General features: G+C 39.4%; 1 protein-coding gene across 2 annotated transcripts in view; it reads right to left on the reverse strand.

Moving 5' to 3' along the window:
- Window positions 1–20,787, reverse strand: part of COX16 (cytochrome c oxidase assembly factor COX16) — a 131,069-nt gene extending 110,282 nt beyond the window's left edge. For both annotated transcript variants that reach the window (XM_082619706.1, XM_082619705.1), the window contains exons 1-2: window positions 20,622–20,787; window positions 13,060–13,131 (exon numbers count right to left, since the gene is read on the reverse strand). In XM_082619706.1, the coding sequence (XP_082475832.1) occupies window positions 13,060–13,131; window positions 20,622–20,690 (141 nt within the window). In that variant the 5' untranslated portion in view covers window positions 20,691–20,787. The remainder of the gene's footprint in view (window positions 1–13,059; window positions 13,132–20,621) is intronic.
- Window positions 20,788–24,825: the final 4,038 nt, after the last annotated feature.

Here is a 24,825-nt window from a genome sequence, read left to right on the forward strand (position 1 = left end):
AAGTCCGCATGCCACAATGCAGAGCCTGCATACTGCAACGAAGACCCAGGACAGCCAAAATAATAATTAAAATAAATAAATATTTCAAAAAAAGCTGAAAGTACTTCCTCTAAGATCAGGAAGAAGACAAGGCTGTCCACTCTCACCACTTTCATTCAACACAGTTTTGGAAGTCCTAGCTGTGGCAATCAGAGAATACAAAGAAATAAAAGGAATCCAAATTAGAAAAGAAGTAAGCTATCACTGTTTGCAGATGACATGATACTGTACATAGAAAATCCTAAAAACGCTACCAGAAAACTACTACAGCTCATCAATGAATTTGGTAAAGTTACAGGTTACAAAATTAATACACAAAAATCTGTTGCATTTCTATACACTAACAATGAAAGATCAGAAAGAGAAATTAAAGAAAAAATCCCATTTACCACCACATCAAAAAGAATAAAATACCTAGGAATAAACGTACCTAAGGAGACAAAAGACCTGTACTCTGAAAACTATAAGACGCTGATGAAAGAAATCGAAGATGACACAATAGAGGGAAAGATATACCATATACTTGGATCAGAAGAATCAATGTTGTCAAAATAAGTATACTAACCAAGGCAATCTAGATTCAGTGCAAACCCTATCAAATTACCAATGGCATTTTTCACAGAACTAGAACAAAAAATCTTAAAATTTGTATGGAGACACAAAAGACCCTGAATAGTGAAAGCGATCTTGAGAAAGAAAAATGGAGCTGGAAAATTCAGGCTCCCTGACTTCAGACTAAACTACAAAGCTACAGTCATCAAAACAGTCTGGTACTGGCACAAAAATAGAAATATAGATCAATGGAACAGGATAGAAAGCCCAGAAATAAACCCACACACCTATGGTCAATTAATCTATGACAAAGGAGGTAAGACTATACAATGGAGGAAAGACAGTCTCTTCAAGAAATGGTGCTGGGAAAACTGGACAGCTACCTGTAAAAAAATGAAATTAGAATGCTCTTTAACACCATACACAAAAACAAACTTAAAATGGATTAAAGACCTAAATATAAGACTGGACACTATCAACGTATTAGAGGAAAATATAGGCAGAACACTCTCTGACATAAATCACAGCAATATCCTTTTCAATCCATCTCCCAGAGTAATGGAAATAAAAACAAAAATAAACAAATGGGACCTAATGAAATTTAAAAGCTTTAGCACAGCAAAGGAAACCATAAACAAAACAAAAAGACAACCCACAGAATGGGTGCAAATATTTGCAAACAATGCAACAACAAAGAATTAGTCTCCAAAATTTATGAACATCACATGCAGCTTAATATCATAAACACAAATAACCCAATCAAAAAATAGGCAGAAGACCTAAATAGACATTTCTCCAAAGAAGACATACAAATGCCAAGAGGCACATGAAAAGATGTTTAGCATCACTGATTATTAGAGAAATGCAAATCAAAACTACAGTGAGATATTACCTCACATATGTCAGAATGGCTATCATCAAAATATCCACAAACAACAAATGCTAGAGAGGGTATGGAGAGAAGGGAACCCTCCTACACTGTTTTTTGGAATATAAATTGGGGCAGCCACTGTGGAGAACAGTATGGAGATTCCTTAAAAAACTAAAAATAGAGCTACCATATGATTCTGCAATCCCACTCCTGGGTATATATCTGTAGAAAAACATGGTCCAAAAGGATACATGCACCCCAATGTTCATTGCAGCACTGTTTACAATAGCCAAAATATGGAAGTAACCTAAATCTCCAACGACAGATGAATGGATAAAGAAGATGTGGTACATATATACAATGGAATATTACTCTGCCATTAAAAAGAATGAAATAATGCTATTTGCAACAACAGGGATGGACCTAGAGATCATCATATTGAGTGAAGTAAGTCAGACAGAGGAAGACAAATATTGTATGATACTGCTTACATGCAGAATCTTAAAAATAATGATACAAATGAACTTATTTACAAAACAGAAACAGACTCACAGACTTAGAGAATGAATTTATGGTTACCGGGGGAGGAGGGGGAAGGCTGGGTGGTGGAAGGGATAGTTATGGAGTTTGAGATTGACATGTACACACTGCTACATGTAAAATGGATAACCAACAAAGACCTACTGTATCGCACAGGGAACTCTGCTCAATATTATGTAACAACCTAAATGGGAAAAGAATTTGAAAAAAAATAGATACATGTATATGTATAACTGAATCACTTTGCTGTACACCTGAAACTAACACAACATTGCTAATCAACTACAGTCCAATATAAAATAAAAATTTTTTAAAAACCATGTAGTTCATTTTGCTGTCCAATTTTATAGGCTATGATATCCAAAATATTACTTAAAAAGTAGCTACAATTACAGATATTCCTTTATTGCTCCTAGCTTTAATAGGAATGCTCTTTATGTTTCTCTATTAAGAATATTTACTATGATTACTGCTTGTTAAAGAAAATTCAACAAGGTAGTTAGATCAACACCCAAAAATCAAAGGGCATGGATCCACATACAAAATCAATATAGTTTCTTTATGCAAGTAAAAACCAATTAGAAAATGTAAGAGAAAGAAGAATACATAACCAGAATAGTCTCATTTATTTAGAAAATTAAATTCATAGCTAAAAACATTTTGAAAAAGAAAACTAGATGCCCAGATGGTTTCACTGGCAAATTCTATAAAATATTTAAGGAAGAAGTAACACCAATTCTACATAATCACTTCCAGAAAATAAAAAAAAAGAGGAAACACTTCCCAATTCATGTTATGAAGTCAACATTATCCCAATACCAAAACCAGACTGTCGGGGAGGAACAATTTTCCCTTCTTCCCTTCTAGGGTTGTTGGCTAGCTTAATAATTAAATTGACATAAAACAGATTTAACAGGAGAAAAACGTTTAATTAGGTATGTATGGGAGCCCCACAAACACATGAGACTCACAGGCAGTCAACTTAGACTTATATGCCATCCTGAGCTAAGGGGGTAGGGGTCTGGGGTTTCAAAGAGGAAGAGGAAGCAGGAAGATAAGAAGACCAAATGTTTGGTAAACAAACGTTTCCACGCCATGCAGATAAGTCCTTCTGATATAAAAAGTTCTCTCTCATAATAGCTATCTTCCTGGTACAGGCTTCCTACCTAAATCCTTTTGGGCAGTTAAGGAAGATATAAAAAGCTTTTCCTGAGTCTGTTGGGTCATAATTGCCTTCAGCTTAAAACAATCCACATGGGCTTCCCTGGTGGTGCAGTGGCTGGGAGTCCACCTGCCAATGCAGGGGACACGTGTTCGTGCCCCAGTCCAGGAAGATCCCACATGCCGCGGAGCGGCTAGGCCCGTGAGCCATGGCGTCTGAGCCTGCGCGTCCGGAGCCTGTGCTCAGCAATGGGAGAGCCCACAACAGTGAGAGGCCCGCGTACCGAAAAAAAAAAAAAAAATCCACATACCAAAGTGGCACATTTTGGGGTGGTGTATTCTGCTCCCCATCAAGACCAAAACAGTAGAAGGAAAAAAAAAAGTCTGTAGACCACAACAGTCTCTAGTGCAACATCTAGTGGAAGAGTAAGACTACAGCTCCCAAACTAATGGAACGACAGCAAAATAATAAAATGTTATTAATCCAAAAGAGAACAACAACAACAGGACAGAAATAATTATAACAATAGCACGTAAAAGGAAGGCATACTTAAACACAAATATATTTTTAAATTACATTAAATGTAAATATATTTAATGAACCAATTAAAAAACAAAACCATTAAAACATATTTTCTGTTTATAAGAGATATATCTAAAACTTAAGTTTACAGAAAGGTTGAGATTAAAAAGAAAGCTGTTGAAGCCATATTAATATCCAACAAAATAGGTTGTAAGGGGAAAAAGCATTATTACCACACAAAGTTTCAATACAATGAAAATTCAATTCACCAAGAAGACATAATAATTCTGAAATTATATGTATCTAATACCACGGTGAAATAGGCAAACAGTCATAATGAGAGATGTTAACACAATTCTCTTGGTAAGAGAACAGATATAAAAAGTCAAAAACACAGAAATTTGAAAAAACACAAATAACAAACTTGGCCAAATTGATGTATAAACTTTTAGTATGTACCCAACAACATACTTTTATTATGTACCCAACAAGCACACATCATTCATACAAACTGATCACGTGTTAGCTCATAAAGCCAGTCTCAACAAATATCAAAAGAAAGAACTCAATGAAAATTTTCTTTGATGACAACACACTCAAGTTAGAAATCAATAAAAAATAGTAACTTGGGCTTCCCTGGTGGCGCAGTGGTTGAGAGTCCACCTGCTGATGCAGGGGACACGGGTTCGTGCCCCGGTCCGGGAGGATCCCACATGCCGCGGAGCGGCTGGGCCCGTGAGTCATGGCCGCTGAGCCTGTGGGTCCGGAGCCTGTGCTCCGCAATGGGAGAGTCCACAACACTGAGAGGCCCTCGTACCGCAAAAAAAAAAAAAAAATTGTAAGTAGAAAATTCCCTATGTTTATAAGTTAAGGAAAAACACTTCTAAATAGCTCATGGATAAATAAAAACAAATTTAATTTGATTGATTATGAATATATTAAAACTTTCACGACATAGCCATGGCCATGCTTAAAAGGAAATTCATCACATTACAAGCATATATTACAAAAGAAGATGGAATTAATCATCTTCTTAATCACAGTTTTGAGAGTCAGGATGTCTTTGGTTTATGATTCTCTGCCCAGGCAGTCCATGGCTCAGGGGTCTGTGAGCTAGTCTTGCCCTAGAGAAACAACCTGAGTTTCTACATTAATGATGATATGTATAATAGCAATTTTAGTACATTAAAAATGTTACTAACAATGGAAATTTTTTAGTCATCTGACTCTGGTTGATTAGTGTTCAGTTAGCTCAAGATTGAGGTCAGATGGGACAAGAAAGGGAATAGAGTTTTGGATAGGGAGATTAATCAAACTCAACACAGGAACTTTTAGGGGGACTCAGTTTCATCATCATGAAAAATTCAAATTCACCACATAATTAGGTAACAACTCATAACACACCCACCAAAATAACTTTAAAAAACAAAATGAGGAAAAATACCCCAACCTATAATAGCAAGTATTGGCAAGTATTTGGAGCCTGGGGTACAAAAAACTGTTAGCAGTGTTGACTGAAAGAAAAACGCACAATATAAGAGCTCTCGGTTGAGTATCCAGTGTCTCATTGAGGACTACAGCCCAGGAGACAACCTCCCAGATAAATCTGCAGAACTGCTCTGAAGAGGTAGGGGAAAAGGCTAGTATATATATAGTATATACATGGCTAAGGAATACGTGCAATCAAGCATACATCTCGGTAGAAGGTTATTGCTAGTCATGAGGAAGAGACATCTCAGTTAATGATTTTAGTGCTCTTCTGAGTATGGGAAGATGCAAGAATCCAGGTTCAAAAGAAATTTTTTCCAAAATATATATAACTAAGGGCCTGTTTTGCCTGTTTTGCCAAAGCAGAGTGTCTCATCCTGTTCTTTGTCCTGAATTCCTTTCAGGGTGTATTGTAAAGTCAGTGATTGTAGTGGCTAATGACTTGATCCCTATGAGGCAGGAGACAGATGGGCCCCAGGCTGAGCAGCTCGAGACTGTCCCGTTGGGGGACAGGAGCAAGGAGGAGCTGAGCCCTGCCCAGATAAAAGATAAAGGGACCACATATTTCCCATTCTCGAGGTCAAGGAGACCTTCCCGACTATGCATGCGCAGAAAGGCTTCTCGGGGGTCAAAAGGGGAGGGGGCGTCACCCCATAGTAAGTGATGTCAACCTACCCATAGCCCTCTTCGCTAGAATCCATCTTGGCTAAGAGATGCGCGTGCACACAGGGGAGGACCCTGAGATAAACAAATATGGACTAAGAGCCAGGCAAAGGCAAGATGACTGGCCAGAGGAAACCCAGAAGACATGCCCCACGTAAGTGATTCAAACTACCACGAGGGCGCAACTCTTTCTCTGAGTCCACCTGTGTTAAGTTTTTTCACACATACTCTTTTTCCTCCTAATAAACACTTTATTTGTTTCACTACTTTCCATCTCTTTGTGGAAATCACTTCTACAAACCCGACTGGCCACTGGCCTAGTGGCTAGGATTCACCACTCTCACAGCCACAGCCTGAGTTCAGTCTCTGGCCAGGGAACCGAAACCCTGCTTCAAGCCACTGCAGTCCAAGGCCGCCCAAGATCACCTACAGAACTGGATGGAGGACGACATTCTTTGTTTTAAAGCAGCAGTGCAGAACGTGAAGGGAAGCAGAATATGACACCCCAAAATATGTCTCTTTGGCATAAGGATTATCTTGAGCTGATTGTTTTTAGGAAACACCAGAGGCGCAAGCTCTGAAAACCAGTACAAGTTACCCTTTTGTGAGGGACACTTACATTTATAAAGGAAATCTCCATTTATAAGTATCTCCCTTTTAGTACCAGGAAGAGAAGGATGATTCTAAATCGCAAGAAACTTCTACCAATCAAGAAGGCACCCACTTAAATCTGTGTAACGACCTTACCCTTTTACTGTGCTTTTCCCAGCAACCTCTCATAACTGCCCTCCCCCTCCAACATCCTTCTTCTGTCTTAAGATAGTATTTAAGGTGGTGGTGGGGAAAGTTTTATTCACTTTTCCTGGGTATCTCCCACATATACAAGAGGTATACATGTTATTAAACTTCTGTTTGTTTTTCTCTTATTAATCTGTATTTTATTACAGAAGGATCTCAGCCAAGAATGTAGAAGGGTAAAGGGAAAATTATTTTTTCTTCCCTACAATTGATTCAATCACTCTGAAAAACAGTTTGGAAACTATCGAGTAAAGGTGATAATCCAGCAATTCCTTTTTTGCACACATGCAGCAAGAAAAATATACAAGAATGTTCACAGCAACATTATTTTCAGTAACCAAAACTGCTAAGCAACTCAAATGTCTAAGAGTAAAATGGATAAATAAATTATGGTATAATTAGTGGAATACCATACAGCAATGAAAAAATCATGGGGTCAGCAACTATGGCCCATGGACCAAATCTAGTCTAATATCCATTTTTGTCAGTAAAGTTTTATTTGAACACAGCCATGCTCATTTGTTTTTGTCCATGGCTGCTTTTATGATACAACACCAGTTTTCAATAGTTGTGAAAGAGTGTAGCTCACAAAGCCTAAAACACTTACTACCTGGCTCCTTACAGGAAAAGCTGGCTGACCCTGAATTTAGAGCTAAAATAGAGATGAATTTCACATACATAATACTGGGGGGAGAAAAAAGACAATCAACACAATGATAAGGCAACCTACTGAATAAAAGAAAATAAGTGCAAATCATATAACTCATAAAAGGTTAATATCCAAAATATATAAAGAACACATACAACTCAGTAGCAGCCCCTCCAAAAAAAATCTGCTTAAAAAATGGGCAGAGGATCAGAACATTTTTCCAAAGAAGACAGACAGATGACCAACAGGTACATGAAAAGATGATCAACATGACTAATCATCAGGAAAATGCAAATCAAAACCACAATGAGATATCACCTCATACTTGTTGGAATGGCTATTATCAAAAGGACAAGAAATGACAACTGATGGAGAGGATGTGGAAAAAGGGAGTCCTTGTGCGCTGTTGGTGGGAATATAAATTGGTACAGCTACTGTGGAAAACACTATGGAGATTCCTGCAAAAAATGGAAAATAGAGCTACCATATGGCCCAGGAATTTCACCTCTGGGTATTTATCTGAAGGAAATGAAATCACTATCTTGAAGAGGTATCTGCACCCCATGTTCATCACAGCATTATTCACAACAGCCAAGACATGGAAACAACCTAAGTGTCCATCGATGGGTAATGGATAAAGAAACTGTCATGTGTATATACACAATGGAATATTATTCAGCCATAAAAAATGAAACCTTGCCATTTTTCTTTTTTCTTTTGCGGTACGTGGGCCTCTCACTGTTGTGGCCTCTCCCGTTGCGGAGCACAGGCTCCGGACGCGCAGGCTCAGTGGCCATGGCTCATGGGCCCAGCCGCTCCGCAGCATGTGGGACCTTCCCGGACCAGGGCACAAACCCGCGTCCCCTGCATCAGCAGGTGGACTCTCAACCACTGCGCCACCAAGGAAGCCCAAATCTTGCCATTTTTGACAACAGGGATGGACCTCCCCATTTTGACAACAGGATTATGCTAAGTGAAATAAGTCAGGCAAAGAAAGACAAATACTGTTTGATTTCACTTATATGTGAAACCTGAAAAACAAAACAAATGAACAAACATAATAAAACAGAAACAGAGTCATACATGCAGAGACGAGTAGCTGCCACAGGGAAGGGGGAAGGGAGAAGGAGAGAATGGGTAAGAAAATTAAGAGGTACAAGCTACCAGTTACAAAATAAATGAGTTATGGGTATGAAACATACAGTGTGGGGAATACAGTCAGTAATGATCTCACTTGTATGTGGAATCTAAAAAAAAACACAAACAAAAAAACCAAGGTCATAGATACAGAGAACAGACTGGTCTGGTACTGTAATTATTCTCATTTTCATTACCTGAATCCTAAAATACATGGTTATGATATTTACAATGTTAAAAATTAAACAAGCACTAGTTCTTTACAAACTACAACAGTCAAGCAAAGGTTTAAAATAAAAGACTGTTAATGCTCAGGATTACAATTCACTTAATTGTACACTTAAATCATATTACTTGGAGTGATGCAAAAGCAGATAATCTATTACTGTGGATCCACAGTTGTTAGCATTAGGAGTCAGGAGAACAAAAGAGCAACAGCCATAATGAAGGCAGATGAGCCCTGTCATATCCATTTCACACTAGACATTGAAAGCTATTGCTTTCAGCTTATTTATTTAAGCCCACCCCATGGGTTCTGTACTTTCCTTTCAACCTTCCATACCCACAACTGAAAAGCAGGAATTTTTACATCCTGGGACACTGGATTTTCAGTCCTAAAATCAGGACAGCTCCAGGCAACCTAAAACGGCTGGTCACTCTGAATCAATACCGTCTTTTTCCACCCTCCTCAAAACTTCTCAGCTGTACTTATCCTTGATCTTTCTTAACTGAATTTGTCCTCTCAACCACAGTCCTGACCCCCAGCGCTTGACCTCAGCAATCTTTCCCTCGACTCCTCCTTAATCTCAGCCTCTCAACCCTTGTAACAACTGTCAGCCTCAACCAATCGTACCTTCTCAATTCCTCTCAAATTTAATCCACCTTACCCTCTCAACCTTGTTTGAACTCAACCTCACCTAAACACTGACTCTTGACCTCACCTGACTCTGACTTCTCAACATCAACCAACCTGGACATCTCAATCTCAGTAGGTCTTGTTCTCTGATCCTTCTCACCTCAATTTTGTCCTCTCAGCCTTCTTCCACAGACCCTGACCAATCTCATCCTCTTAACTTCAGTCAACCTCATTTCTCCCAAATTTGTTCTCTTTACTTTGACCCCCTCATCTAGACCTTTGCTGTTACTGCAATCTCCCTCCCTCTCTCTTGCTACCAAAATTTACCCAGTCCTCAAAAGCAAAGCCCCAAGTCATCTGATATTTATTGAGATTTTAATATCATATATGTCACTATCAATTTGCTGCTAAAAATTTTTCTGGAACCCGTTCATTTCTATCTTCATTGCAACTGTTTTATTTCAGATTCCACTATTGTTCGTCTATACTACTGCCAAAGTGTCTTAACAGGTCTCTGCATCTCCACTTGAAACAATCTCTTCCATCCTATCTTGCTCCCCCAATCTCCCCTCCATGTTAGCCACTCTGTGTTATATAATACTAATCATTTCCATCATTTAGCTAACTCTTACTCATTCTTAACCTTAATTCAAAGGTTGATACCTCTAGCAGAACTTCTCTGATATCCCTTTCCCAAGTCTAAACCATATGCTTCTCCTTGAAGTTCTAGTAATGTTTTATGCAGAGTTCTAATATAGCATTTCACTGGGCATTGTTATATTGTATGTTTGGATACATTTTTGTATTAGATGGCTCCCAGCCTTGATGATGCTATAAACTTTATAAGAAACAGTTTCTTGAATCTTTATCTGTAGGATCTAACACATGACAAATATTCAATTATTTTTCAAATATGTACGTGACATCCCATTTCTAAAAGTCAGATTATTATAACTTTCATCTTAAAGCAAAAGGGAAAAAATTCCTTAATAAAATAATTGGAATGCTAACAGAAACTTTAAAACTCAGTTATAATTGCTCTATTCCCTCATAGAAAGTATATATTCCTTTTAAATTTACTATTTTTTTATAATACCTACTGTCTTTAAGACTAGCTAGCGTTGGTATTTCTCTTAAACCATAAAATTAACTGAAAAAACTGAATAGGGCTTTAATACTCTCCCACCAACATTACTGAGGTCTGCTAATGAAATACTGCTGACTCTTGAGAACACGAGTTTGAACCTCGAGGGTCCACTTACACAAGGATTTTCCTCAATAAATAACAGTTGGCCCGTCATATCTGCGAGTTTTGCATCCTTGGATTCAACCAACTGCAGATCATGTAGTACTGTAGTATTTATTGAAAAAAATCTGGGTATCAGTGGACAGCACAGTTCAAACCCCTGTTGTTCAAGGGTCACCTGTACTCGGGAAAAAACCCTCAAGTATCAGATGTGTGCCACAAAGAAAAGCTACATACTTCTGAATGAATTAACCAGAATTGTTCCGTAACAACAGACCTGAATTTGACAGTAATTGTGTAATCATAGAGGTGGGAATCCTAGTTCTAGCCCTAAATAGCCACATGACCTTAAGCAAGTTACTTAAGCTCTCTGAGCCTCAGATTCCTCACCTGTAAAAATAAAGACAGTAATATATCTATGCAGGAACCAGTATAGTCCTACCACAAATGCATACCTGTAAAAAGGATCACTATGAAAAGACAGGTATCACTATAATGAAAGATAATTTTCCTTTCTTTTAGTATTAGTTACTAAAGATACACATCAATATAACTCATAGTTTACTGGTATTAATACAAAATAGCTAATTTACAATTAGAATAATAAAATGGAGTGAAATTATTGTCCTATGTTCTTTAGTCCCTTCTAGATCCAAAAAATGGCTACACCAGAGCATATTTTGTGGGAAAAAGCTAACAGTACTGCAAAGTTTCTAGTGAGTGAGGAGAAAGATAACTAAATTCTTTACATTTCATGATTCACTTCCATGTGATCATTAATATTATTTTAAAGAGTAAGAAAGAGCCCAAAGATCATATATCAGCCTTGAAAAGCAAGGTAAAACTCAGACTGCTTAGTATATTGAGTATACATGATATCATCTCACACCTGTCAGGATGACTATCATCAAAAGAACACACATAACAAATGTTGCTGAGGATGTGGAGAAAAGGGAACCCTCCTACACTGTTGGTGGGAATGAAAATTGGTGCAGCCACTGTGGAAAACAGTATGGAGGGTTCTCAAAAAACTAAAAATAGAACTACGATAGGACCCAGAAATTCCACTCCTGTGTATATATCAAAATTAAAAAAAAAACACTGATTCAAAAAGATATATGCACCCCAATGTTCATAGCAGCATCATTTACAATTGCCAAGATATGGGAGCAACCTAAGTGTCCATCAACAGATGAATGGATAAAGAAGATGTGTGTCAGACCTACTAGAGCATGGACTTGAGGATATGGGGAGGCGGAAGGGTAAGCTGTGACAAAGTGGGAGAGGGGCATGGACATATATACACTACCAAACGTAAAATAGATAGCTAGTGGGAAGCAGCCGCATAGCACAGGGAGATCAGCTCCATGCTTTGTGACTGCCTGGAGGGGTGGGATAGGGAGGGTAGGAGTGAGGGAGACGCTAATAAAGAGGGAAGAGATATGGGAACACATGTATATGTATAACTGATTCACTTTGTTATAAAGCAGAAACTAACACACCATTGTAAAGCAATTATACTCCAATAAAGATGTTAAAAAAACATAATTGGCAAAAAAACAATGTGTGTGTGTGTGTGTGTGTGTGTGTGTGTGTATATATACACACACACACACATGTATGTTTTACTTAGCCATAAAAAAAGAATGAAATTTGCAGCAACATGGATGGACTTGGAGGGCATTATGCTAAGTAAAATAAAGCAGAGAAAGATAAATACTGTATGATATCACATTTACGTGGATTCTAAAAAATATCACAAACTAGTGAATACAACAAAAAAAGAAGCAGACTCACAAATATAAAAAAGAAACTAGAGGTTACCAGTGAGGATGGGGGAGGGGAAACAGGTGAGGGCGCGGGCAGTACACACTGTTGGGTGTAAGACAGGCTCAAGGATATAATGTACAACATGGGGAATATAGCCAATATTTTGTAATAACTGTAAATGGAAAGTAACCTTTAGAAATTGTATAAAAAATGTTTTTAAGAGTCCAAAGATCATGTATCAGTCTTTTTTTTAAACAGCTGTTTGTATTATTTTTATTATATTTAGTTAGTTATTTGTTTTATTTTTTGGCATCACCATGCAGCATGTGGGATCTTAGTTCCCTGACCAGGGATCGAACCCATGCCCCCTGCATTGGAAGCGCAGAGTCTTAACCACTGGACCGCCAGGGAAGTCCCCATATATCAGTCTTTTTTTTTTTTTTTTTTTTTCTTTTTGCGGTATGCGGGCCTCTCACTGTTGTGGCCTCTCCCGTTGCGGAGCACAGGCTCCGGACGCGCAGGCCCAGCGGCCATGGCTCACGGGCCCAGCCGCTCCGCGGCTATGGGATCCTCCCAGACCGGGGCACGAACCCGCATCCCCTGCATCGGCAGGCGGACTCTCAACCACTGCGCCACCAGGGAGGCCCCCCATATATCAGTCTTAAAAAGCAAGATAAAACTCAAGACAGCTTAGTTTACTGAATATTCATGTCTCATAAACCAGAACATATATGTACACATGTCAAACGCCAATGACAGTTCTTACTTTAATCTTTACAGCATCATAACGGATTTGTGAAAACTCACGAAGACCAAAAGAACCTCCAACAATCAGCAACTGAAACAAGACAGGGAAACAATTAAACAAAATAGAAGGGCAGAATTCAGTCTATCTATACATTACTTACCTGAACACCAACAGTGGCAGATTATACAAAATCCTATAGATTATTTTCCCTGGTGAGTTACCATTCATCTTTTCAGAGTAGATACAGTACACACTATCACTGGGAAACATTTTAGCACATGAGCAAATACCAAAATCATTACCCCCACCTGTACTTGACCTTATTTAAATTTCACCATCAGAAGCATTACATTAGTTGATTCTTACAAAAGACCTATGAGCTAAGGGAAAAAAATACACTTAATAGATGAGGAAATAAAAGCACAACGAAATAAATGACTTGCCCATGATTGTAATAGGTAAATCCAGGAATAAAATACTGGCCTTGCTTCTTCAAGACTAGAATTCTTTCAATTTTATGATTTTGCAAAATAGGCCAATTAGAGAGCATTTTTCTCCATTTTCTAACCAAGTGATAAAACAATCTCATGAAATATGTTACCCTTCTCAGTATGTGGTTCACCTTAAAAGAGCCCATGAATTGCCATTGCTGCTTTAGCATCTCCTCCGATAATCTAATGGGCTTTACTCTCATCCTAAAGCTGTAAAAGTCTAGCAATTTGGAAAAAAATTAAGTTTGATCCCTACCATCAATATATTAATATTACCAATTAAAGTAATACAAACAGATAAAAACACTGTAAAATATAAAATTCTATAATTTTGAAGTTGGAATATCGACAAAACCTTGAGGCTATGAATTAAAAAACCCAATAGGGGCTTCCCTGGTGGCGCAGTGGTTGAGAGTCCGCCTGCCGATGCAGGGGACACGGGTTCGTGCCCCGATCCCGGAGGATCCCACATGCCGCGGAGCGGCTGGGCCCGCGAGCCATGGCCGCGGAGCCTGTGTGTCCGGAGCCTGTGCTCCGCAACGGGAGAGGCCACAGCAGTGAGAGGCCCGCGTACAGCAAAAAAAAAAAAAAAAAAAAAAAAAAAAAAAAAAAAAAACCCAATAAATCTGACCACATAAAAATTTAGTCTCTTATCTGCAAATAAATGAAATAAAAATGACATCAAATCAAAAGACAACAAACCAGGAAAAATATCTGTTATGTATAACCAGCTAATACTTCCAATGTCAATATGTAATCATTCTTTGTATAAGTAAAGTAACTTTTTTGTCTCTTGGTTTCAATGAAATGAGACACGCTGGGACCTGGGACCCTTTGCTGCAGTGCTTGCACCTGGACAAACTTCTCCTCCAGCAACAAAATGCAAACAAAATATAAGGGACTAAAAATTACTGCAAACATGCACAGTTGGGGCAAATTATGCACAACAAGATACAAAAACACCAAAAACCCAACTGCCACTTCTGAAGAGCTGGGAGCAAAAACACAGTGTCAGGAGTAAAAGCAGGGTACTGCACATGCCCCCTACACTCAACACCACAAAGGGGTGGGCAGACCACCTAAGCCACCCCTTTAGCCCCACCCATGGACACATCCCTACGCTCTCCCAATAGAAGGAATCAGCTGGCCCCCACCCTAGGGGTTCTGTTTTCGCTCCCCCCTGCTAATAAAGTCTTGCCTGAATTTCTTGTCTGGCCTCTTATCAACATCTATTGATTAAGGAAGGCCAAGAACCCCAGGTGGTAACAAAAAGACACACCTGTGATTTTCCTAACTCCTCTCAGCCTCCCTTTATTCATTCTTCCTCACCTTCCCATCTCAAATTGTTGGGAGTATCTCAAAAGGCTCAGACTTCACACCTTTTTTACCTATTCACAACCAAAAGAGTCCCTAGGTCATGTCATCCAGTTCCATGGATTTAAATAGCTTCTATAACCTAACAACTTCCAAATGTACATTTTCAGTGGGAAACATTCCACTGAAGTGAAGACCTGCCCTCCTACCTGACATCTCCACTTGAAAGTTTAACAGGTATATATAAATTAACATGAAAAAAATTCTTGATTTTTTACCCCAACACTCTTTCTGCCCCAATCTGCTGCTAATCAATCGTTCACATCCAAATTAAGGTCAAATACTTTCATCCAATTACTCAAGCCAGCTTTTCCGGAGTCATCTTTAGCTCTTCTAATTCCTATCTCACATCTAATCCATCACTGAGTTCTGTCAAAATATTTCTTAAATCTGACAATTTCTGACTATATCTTCTTCTAATATTCTAGTCCAGGCCACCATCATCTCTTTTCTGGACCACTGTCATCACAATACCCACATGTAACATAATAAAGAATTTGTCTGGTCTTGGTCCTGGGTTCTTGGGAGGGAGCTACTCACTTGGAATTTCCTGAGTGACAGGAGCATCTTTGTTATTGGGACCACAGCTGAGTTTATACCAATGAGGTGATTCACTGTGGGTCCCTAGATAGTCACAGCATAGAGGCTGGTCATGCTGGGATGATCAACCATGTGACTAGAGGGTGGGGGCCTTGAGCCATGTGATAGCAACCTGACCTCCTGACCTCCAAGGAGGAAAGGGTGGGGCAGGAGATTGAGTTCAGTCACACAGCCAATGATCCAATCAACCACAGATGATGAAAATCCCAATAATAAAGTCCCAATAAAAAACTCTGGATGAGCTTCCTGGTTGGTGAACACATCAGTGTGCTGGGATGGTGGCACACCCTGATTCCACAGGGAGAAAACAAGGCAACTCTGCCTTTGGGACCCTCCCCAGACCTTGCCCTAAGGGCCTCTTCTTTCATCTGTTCCTAATTCATAACCACTATGATAAAACAATACTCCTAAGTATAGTGATTTCCTGAGTTCTGTGAGTCATTCTACTGAATTATTGAACCTGAGGGGCTATTAGGAACCACTGAATTTGTAACCAGTTGATCAGAAGCACAGGTGGCCTAATATCGCACAGCTTTCAGCTGGTGTCTGATAAGGGGAGTTCTATGGAGAACTGTGCACTTAATCTATGAAGTCTGTACTAATGCTACATAGTTACTGTCAAAATTGCACTGTAGTACCGACCACTCCTTACCATGGTATCTACACTCCTAGCTAAATATCTTCATTTCTGCACTAGATCCCAATCATCTTATATACTGAAGGGCAGTGATTCATCAAAAATCTTGCTCACCACACTGCATGATTCATCATAAAAAATGCTATTATCTCTCCCATCTTATTAACAAATTTCTCTAGACCTTACTTCCCCATCGGTTATTATCCCATTTCTTTGTTCTTACCTGCAGTAAAATTCCTCAAACAAGTTGTCTATGCTTGCTGCTCTTCCCACTTTCTCTTAGACCCATTCCAACCATCACTGACATCCATGTTACTAAATGCAATGTTTAACTCTCTGTTCTCATCTTATTTCATGAGCAAAATTTGACACCATTGATCACATTTTCCTTCTCTTCCCTTAAACCTGGTTTTCCTTTTACCTCACTGAGAACCCTTCTTAGTCTCCTGTATTGGTCCCTCCTGTACACCCCAACCCTCTGAACTTGGAGTACCCCCAGGGCACAGTGTTTGGTCTTCTCTACCTACATTAACTTCTACCCACAAGCTTAACGCAAGCATGGTGGCTGCTAAAGTAGAAGACCTAAAGAGAATATAAAGTTTCCTAACATACTATACAGAATGTCCAAGATAAAATAAAAATTCACTTGTTATAAGAAGAATCAGGAAACCGCAACTTGAATTAGGAAAGACTATCAAGTGACGTTAGCAAAGATTTTAAAGGAACCATCATAAAAGTGCCTCAAAGAGCAATAAACTAATGAAAAATTAGAAAATTTCACCAAAGACCAAAAAAAAAAAAAAAAAAAAACCAAAAAAAAAGGTGACATCAGTGAAACAGAGTAAGAGTCTCCAAAAACCCTCTCCATTAAAGCAATGAGAACACTGGCAAAAGTTGTCAAATCTACTTTTTCAGAACTTTGGAAATTAAAAAAGGCATGCAATGATGTTGGGAACATTTACGTAAGAAGAATGACTGAATCTCGGTTAAAGCAGAAAGTTTGGTGGCATTTTTAGCCTACCTATTCCCACGTCTTGACCCCAGCTCCTTGGTAAACATGAAAACCAACAGTCTAAAATCATGATACAAAGCAGTAACCGCTGGAAGGTGCATAATGGGGTGGGGCTCCTTAAAGTCTTATTCTCTGAGAATTTTCATTATCTGACCAGTCTGGTGGTTCCCTGGAAGACCCACTCACAAGGCTGTCTTTAGTTTTCCTGACTTGGAGCTCAACTAGTGCAAACACACTTCTCCCTGGAAGTGTTTGCTGAAAAAATTCAGAGGCCATTGTTTAACATCAAACTGCCTGAGGTGGTAGATGACAGGGCAAGGAATAGTCTAACCAAAAAAACTCAAAGGAAAATATGAGGCATAAGGTGTCCATAGAGGACTCTGAAAACCTCAAACATATTCCTGACACGCTGGAAGGACACACACATGAGCAGAACTGTCCACATGCCCAGAGCAGTGTGTAAGCTCAGGAGAGATCGGAGAAGGCCCTGAACACTCACCTGTGGCTAACCTTGAGGCTCTGAGCAAGCAAGAAGTAACAGCTTAAAGAAGAGTTTGTAACCTGCCTGAGTATTGAAGGCATGCCCAATCAAGCACACAGAGCCCCTTGACAAACACTGGGAAACTTACTGGTTCCAGGTGTTTAAGAAAACCTCTGCCCAATAAAAAGAAAAACAGTCCCATTTAAAAATGAGCAAAGGACTTGAATAGACATTTCCCCAAAGAATATATACAGATAACCAATAATCCATTGTATGAACAAATGTCCTGCATTATTAGTCATTAGGGAAATGCAAATCAAAACCACGGTGAGATACCACTTCACACCCACTAGTAAGGGTTTATTTTTTTAAAAAGTGGACAATGACAACTGTTGGCAAGAATGGAAAAATCAGAAGCCTCATATATTGCTGGTGGGAATGTAAAATGATGTAGTTTTTGGGAAACAGCTTGTTAGTTCCTCAAAATGTTAAACATGGAGTTACCATACGACCCAGCAATTCTACTATTAGGTATTTACTCAAGAGAAATGAAAACACATCCATACAAAAATCTGTACAAGAATGTTCATAGCAGCATTATTCATAATAGCCAAGAAATGAAAACAACCTCCTAAATGTTCATCAGTGAAAAATAAATATTCCAACTGATGGAATATTATTTACCCATTAAAAGGAATGAAGTTTTTTTTTTTTTTTTTTTTTCTTTTTGCGGTATGCGGGCCTCTCACTGTTGTGGCCTCTCCCGTTGCGGAGCACAGGCTCCGGATGCGCAGGCCCAGCGGCCATGGCTCACGGGCCCAGCCGCTCCGCGGCATATGGGATCCTCCCAGACCGGGGCACGAACCCGTATCCCCTGCATCGGCAGGCGGACTCTCAACCACTGCGCCACCAGGGAGGCCCAGGAATGAAGTTTTGATACATGTTACATGAATGAACTTTGAAAACATTATGCTAAGTGAACAAAGTCATAAGAGACCATAAGTTGTATTATTCTATGAAATCTACAGACAAAAGTAGATTAGTGGTTAACTAGGATGGGAGAAGGGTAGGGGACAACAGGAAGTGGCTACTAGTGAGTATGGTGTTTCTCTTAGGGTGATGAAAATGTTCTAAAATTAGACTGTGGTGATAGTTGCATAACACTGAATAAACTAAAAACAACTGAACAGTAAACATTAAATGGGCTAATTTTTTAGAATGTAGAAACCAGTAGTCACTGGTCAGATTAGAAAGGTAAATTCTGCAGACTAAATGCGCAGTGTGGAAACTGAAACAATAAATATACTCTCTTTTTCAAGTGGTTTGCAAGACAACAAATATATTCCCTTTTTCAAGTGGTTTGGGAGAGCAGGGAAGGAGAGTATTATTGGCCTATATGTGGTACTCTAAGTCCTCTTCTGTATGTTGCTGAATAAAGATTCTTATGAAGCAAGCATTAACATTTATCTAAGAGAGGAAATAATTTCAACTTGAAGTATAGTAGTATACTATAGTAATTATGGAATATTTGACTGATACATGATGAAGACGATGTATCTTTTGAGGTCTTTCTAGTAGTGTTGGGTTTCACAGTACTGAATTCAACATTTTCCTCTACAAAAGTAGTTATATGTCTAGGACCCATATTTTGAAACAGTACAGACCTAGGTCCAGTATAGTACAGGTCCAATATAGACACAGAGACCAGTACAGAGAAATACACTTGGGAAGAAGTCTACTGTGGTAGTCTCCATTCCATGAAATAAAACAAATGAGGGAAACCTTAGAAGGTACTTTAATACTACTGGTTTTAAGAGCTTAGCTTTGATGATTTTGAAAGATAAGAAACAAAATCAAACTGTCTTCCAGTGGGACATGCAGGTGACCTCAAGGTAGTGACTACAATCACAGTATTTCTGAATGGATCTCTATTTTGTGGCAGGGGAATCTACAGGGAGGATAGTTTTTACACATTCCCCTACAGCTACACAAATATAATTACTGTATTGTCTTATAAACAGTTTTCTTTAAACTTTAAAAAAGATAGATAAAAAGGAGTTCCCAAAGTTTAGAAAGAAATCCATTCATCAAAGGTGAGTAAAACACTCATTACTTTTCTAAGGCCCTTCTTTCGTTTAGTCCTGCTTAAATGCAAAAGCTGGTAACTTCACCTGTACCAAATCCATACCAAAGTAATAAACTATTTAAAAGTAAGTGGACTTTGTCCACATGCTTTATATTTAAATTGTTTCATTTACTATGACATCAAGGCTTGCTGAAGCAAAGTAACTTGCCAAGGTCAAACTGAAAAGAAAATGAGTGGTCTCGCTGGATTCCAACTCGGGTTGGTGTTGTGTTAAGCCAACATTGATCCAAATTTTCAAGACTAATGCGACCTTCTGGGAACTCAGTGTAGGAGTGGATGCAAAGAAATAGACACCAAAACTACTTTCAACGTGCTTTAAAAATATCAACTATAATTCAGCGACCATCTTTTGAGGGCTGCTACAATGTGCTACATTCAACTCACAAGGATTTATTTAACTCATAACAACCCTGGAAGAATTAAGCCAGTTCACAAACTAATAAGCTGAAACCTGAACATGCCCGAAAATGTATAGTTAAATTAAGTAAATACAACTAGTTCCAATGATCCAGAGTATCGTCAAGCTGTAGCTAGGGGCGGCGCGGGGGGGAGGAAGGAAGTTTAGTAATCATCCAAACTTGGGTTAAAATCTGGTTCTGACATCACTCTCAGAAGCACATCCAGGTAACTACCAAATAGGTAAGAGGGGGACTCGAGATCCCCCTACCAGCGCGGGGAGAGACTAGGAGACTAGGACGGCCTAAACGCCAGCCCCTTCCTAGCCCAGACTGCCATTCCGGGTCGCACGCATTACAGTTTCACAGAACTCTCCGTCCAGCCAGACTTGGGGCCCCACCCCTTCCGGAACCCCTCCCCCACTTTTTTCTCACGGCGCTCACCAACATGGGGACTCCGTAGCGAAGGGTCTTATTCTTGCGCAGGGCGCGCCTCACCGCGTGGGCGAACATGACTGAACTCTCCGACCCGCTTGGAAGCCCACCCAAACAGGCCAGCGTGGCCTCCCGAATCTCAGTGGCTCAGGGTCCCTCCTCCGGAGTACGTCCTTTACTAACCTTTCCTTTGCCTCCCAGTGCAGGGCCCTTCTAGATAGGTCTCCGCCAGGCAAAAGCAATCGATCCGTAGTAACATACTCACGCTTCCCCCCGGAAATTCGAGCGTCAGAGGTTTGGTCCGGCAAGCTGGTTTGCAATCGGAACTTAGGGACTTAAGTCGTGTTTGTGGTAATCGTCAAAGGATATAGAAACCTGTACCTCCTGTGTTGTGGGTCTCTTCTTAGAACACTCCCTGGCACATAAAATCAGCTCAAAATCTGTTTTAAAAAGGTTACTTTGAAGCCAGTACTCTAGCCTCAATAGTTACGTGTGGGATGGGTAGTTTACCAGCTTAAAAAAGATGGGGGGGGGGAAGTGCTTCGAAACTTTAGGTTTAACGTTAATTGGTGTAGTGTCTTGCTATCCGTGAATTTTTAATGCTAGTGCTTGTATTGCCAGGTTGCGTGTAATCTTCAGTCATTTATGAATGTCTAGTTTCCACTCATTCATCAGCCATCCAGCACACCTTTCTGTGTGACACAGAGAAGAAAAGATATGATCCCTGCCTTAAAGAGGCTGGCAATCTCATGGGCACACGGATGAACCATGGGTAGCTTGGGAAACAGACCTCCCCCTCAATGTGTGCCATTTGCCAGGGTGAGTCAGAGAAAGCCTCAACTGTCAAGTGTTTGAGATGACATAATAGTATAGAGTGCAGGTGACATGACTCACATTTCCCATGCTATCCCTGAAGTCTTTCCATCTATCCCTGCCTCTTTATTGCCACTGAAATATTCCTGGTTTAATCCCTTATCATCTTTCCATCTATTAAATTCGCCCCTAAGTGTCTCTAGAAAGGAAATTCCTGATCTCCTTCCTGCCTTTAGGCTGATCTAGTTAACACTCATATCTAGGCCCACCGGGTCTAAAACAACACAAACAAACAAAAACCTTAATTATAGGGACGTCCCCGGCAGACCAGTGGTTAAGACTCTGCACTTCCAATGCAGAGGGCGCCGGTTCTATCCCTGGTGGGGGGGAACTGGGATCCCACATGCCATGGGTGTGGCCAAAAAACTTAAAAAACAAAAACAAAAACAAAACCTTAATTATGAACTCAAGTCTGTCTCCCACACTGCTGACAGTTATCTAAGAGACATAGATAATGATGAGATTCTCTTTTTTTTTTTCTGCCTACAATAGTAACTCCAATTTTCTTAGCAATTAATTGAAGGGCATTTGTAATATGACTTTGGCCTCCCTTTTCTACCACTGTTCTTCATTCACTCCATGCTCCATCCTGGAGGAGATATTAACTCCCTGAGTAATGCATGAACTTCCACATCTTCCAGATGCCACTTTAGGGACACCAGGTTCTTGAAGCCTCCCTTAGTCCACAGGCAATGTAAATTATTTCCTCTTCAGAGCTCCACTAGTCTTTGACTAAAATAATCACAGAGCTCTATGACACTGTATTGTCAGTTTTGGTGTACAAAGTCATTGTTGTCCAAACAGTATATAAGAAATATGAAAAAAAGGAGAGTGGAAAGAATACTTCAGTGTTTGAATTTGAACTTTAGGGTTTTGTTTTGGGTTCTGGGGCTGAGCAAATGTACCAACCCCCTCCCCCAGAGCATCACCTGAACCAGGAAGATTTTAAAGTGATCAGGGTAAGGTTTATTAAAGTAAGACTGCTAATCCCTTCTCTTACCCCTATTTCTCCAATCTTCCCCAACCCCAATCTCTCCAAAAAAGAGACACCTTGCACACCTGGGGACTGGAGCAGTAAGAAAGGTGGGAGACTTAGCCTGAGAGGTTAAGTCACACTACACAGTTGGTAGTGCTGGGAGAAAATTATTTGGATTCATGGGAAAGAGTCTGGAACAGTTGTAGAATACAGGAGAATTTAGGATTGCAGAGATGGTCTTGTGAACAGGGTTGCTATGGTTTATGAATAGTCTCCTTCAGTGCTGTGATTCCTTTGTATTTTATTTTGAATTATTTGGCTTACACTTTTTGTTGTATGTTTGTTTGTTTAATTCATCTCTGTGAAGAGACAGAAACATATAGGGCCATAGGATTTATTAGAGAATATATTGTGAAGTGTGCAAACATTTGTATATGGCATTGCCTCTCGCCTTATTCACTTCCTTTTGATATTTCAGAACTCATACAACATCCAGGTTAGTCATGTGTATTACTTCTCCAAGTTTTCCTCATATCTTAAATGTCAAGGACACTGTTCTAAAAGTCCAGACCTTTTCCTACCTTTTCACTACATAAAATGTCACCTTATGGATCTGACTCCAATAAAGGCTGGCACTCAACGAATAGTTAATATTGGATTAAATCATATACATGTATTCTAAGTAATACAATAGCTAATAATCTGTTATCCTTTTCAGATAACGCATATATTCAATTTAAGTGAATATAGGTCTTCAGTCTCCCATTTATTCCATCATCCAAATAAGCACTTATTAAGAACCTTGAAATGATCTCAAAGGAGCAACTAAATAGTAGGTATTACAAGTATGCTGGAAATTTTTCATGAGATAAAATTTGGGGCACTGTGGCATTTAAGCACTTAAGAAATGTTTTGCTGAAAGCCTGCATTCAGTTTTAAGGTTCATTGGATTCGCTGGCAAAATTACCACTCCTTTGACACAAATAAACAGCTTTAATCCACTCTTTAATGAAAGCTGATTTAACTTAATTTTAATGTACCATCATTAGAAGGAAAGGAATAAGAATATTAGAGAAATATAACAGGGTATGCATCACTGAATTGGGCCAGCACCTACTTCCAGATCCAAACAGAAGCTGGGAAGTTCTGAGTAACAGCAAGCTGGAGCCCCAGTTGGGAAGGGTCCTGGGTGGTGCGTCCACCCCACGGGTGAGACTTCAGATTATAGTTCTGGGGGCTTCCATTTGTAATTCCAGGCCACAAACTGATATCAATTTGCATGCAGAAATGCAGCTTGGGATTCACTTTAACAATGCTGTTGATTTCACCATGTGAGTCACAAGATTTTCCAGACTTCAGGGGACTGGCCAGGTCCTCAGGGCTCAAGAAATTGCAAGACCCACTCCCTTCCTTATTGTAAACACCATTTGACTTGCTAGCAGCAATTGTTAGGTGTGCAAGCAGGCATACAGTCCAGGCAAGTTCACAGGTCGCTCAGAGGCCTGCTTCTGCCTCTGAAGGCTGAACAAGACTATTTTACTAGTTTTCCCAACAACAAATAACATGTATCCTCACCTTAAGCATCACTGCTGTATACCTCAGTTTACCTATTTGTTAAATCAAAGTGATATTTGTCATCACTTTTACAATTCTCACAAAAAACACAAAAGAGCTCATCAGTATGGCTTCTGTTGCTTTCCCATAAATATGACTCAAATCCCATCTGTGTGTTTCTAGTGTTAATAAACAGAAAAATAGTTGACCCAGCCATCTTAACTGTCACGCTTCCATGTGGCAGTTTACACAAATTTACACCCAGAAAACAAGGCATCTCCACCGTCCATGCCAGTCCCTCAGCACTAGTATGTTCCTGATATCTAGCCAAGTTACATAATCCTCCAGTATCTTCTCTACCATCACTAACTCATGCAAGTATATGGGAGTGTTGTTATCAAAATCACCAATCTTGAGAGCTTTAATACCGAAGTTAGGTTTTAGAACTACGGCCAAATTTCATGGCTATGGTACAGAAAGATTATTTCATGAATCATCTGGTTTCATAATTGATATCTAGTATATAATTTAATTCACTAAAAATCTTAAAATTTTGGAAGAGCATGATTCCAGACTCATTTTACAGGTGCACACATTGAGGCTCAGAAAGGTTAAGAAGCTTGCACAATAGTTCACATTTGTATTCTTTGTGAACTAGTACAAATGCTCCAACTTGAACTAAACTTCCTATAACATTTGACAATACTCTCCTTGAAATTCTCTCCTCCCATGGCTTCCATGAATGTTTGGCTCCCATGGATCTTCTCCAACTTTGAGACTTCTTTTTGTCTTCTTCAACCTTAAACCTTC

This window comes from Mesoplodon mirus (genome assembly GCF_964341445.2).
Source record: "Mesoplodon mirus genome assembly, chromosome: 4".
NCBI lineage: Eukaryota > Metazoa > Chordata > Mammalia > Artiodactyla > Ziphiidae > Mesoplodon > Mesoplodon mirus.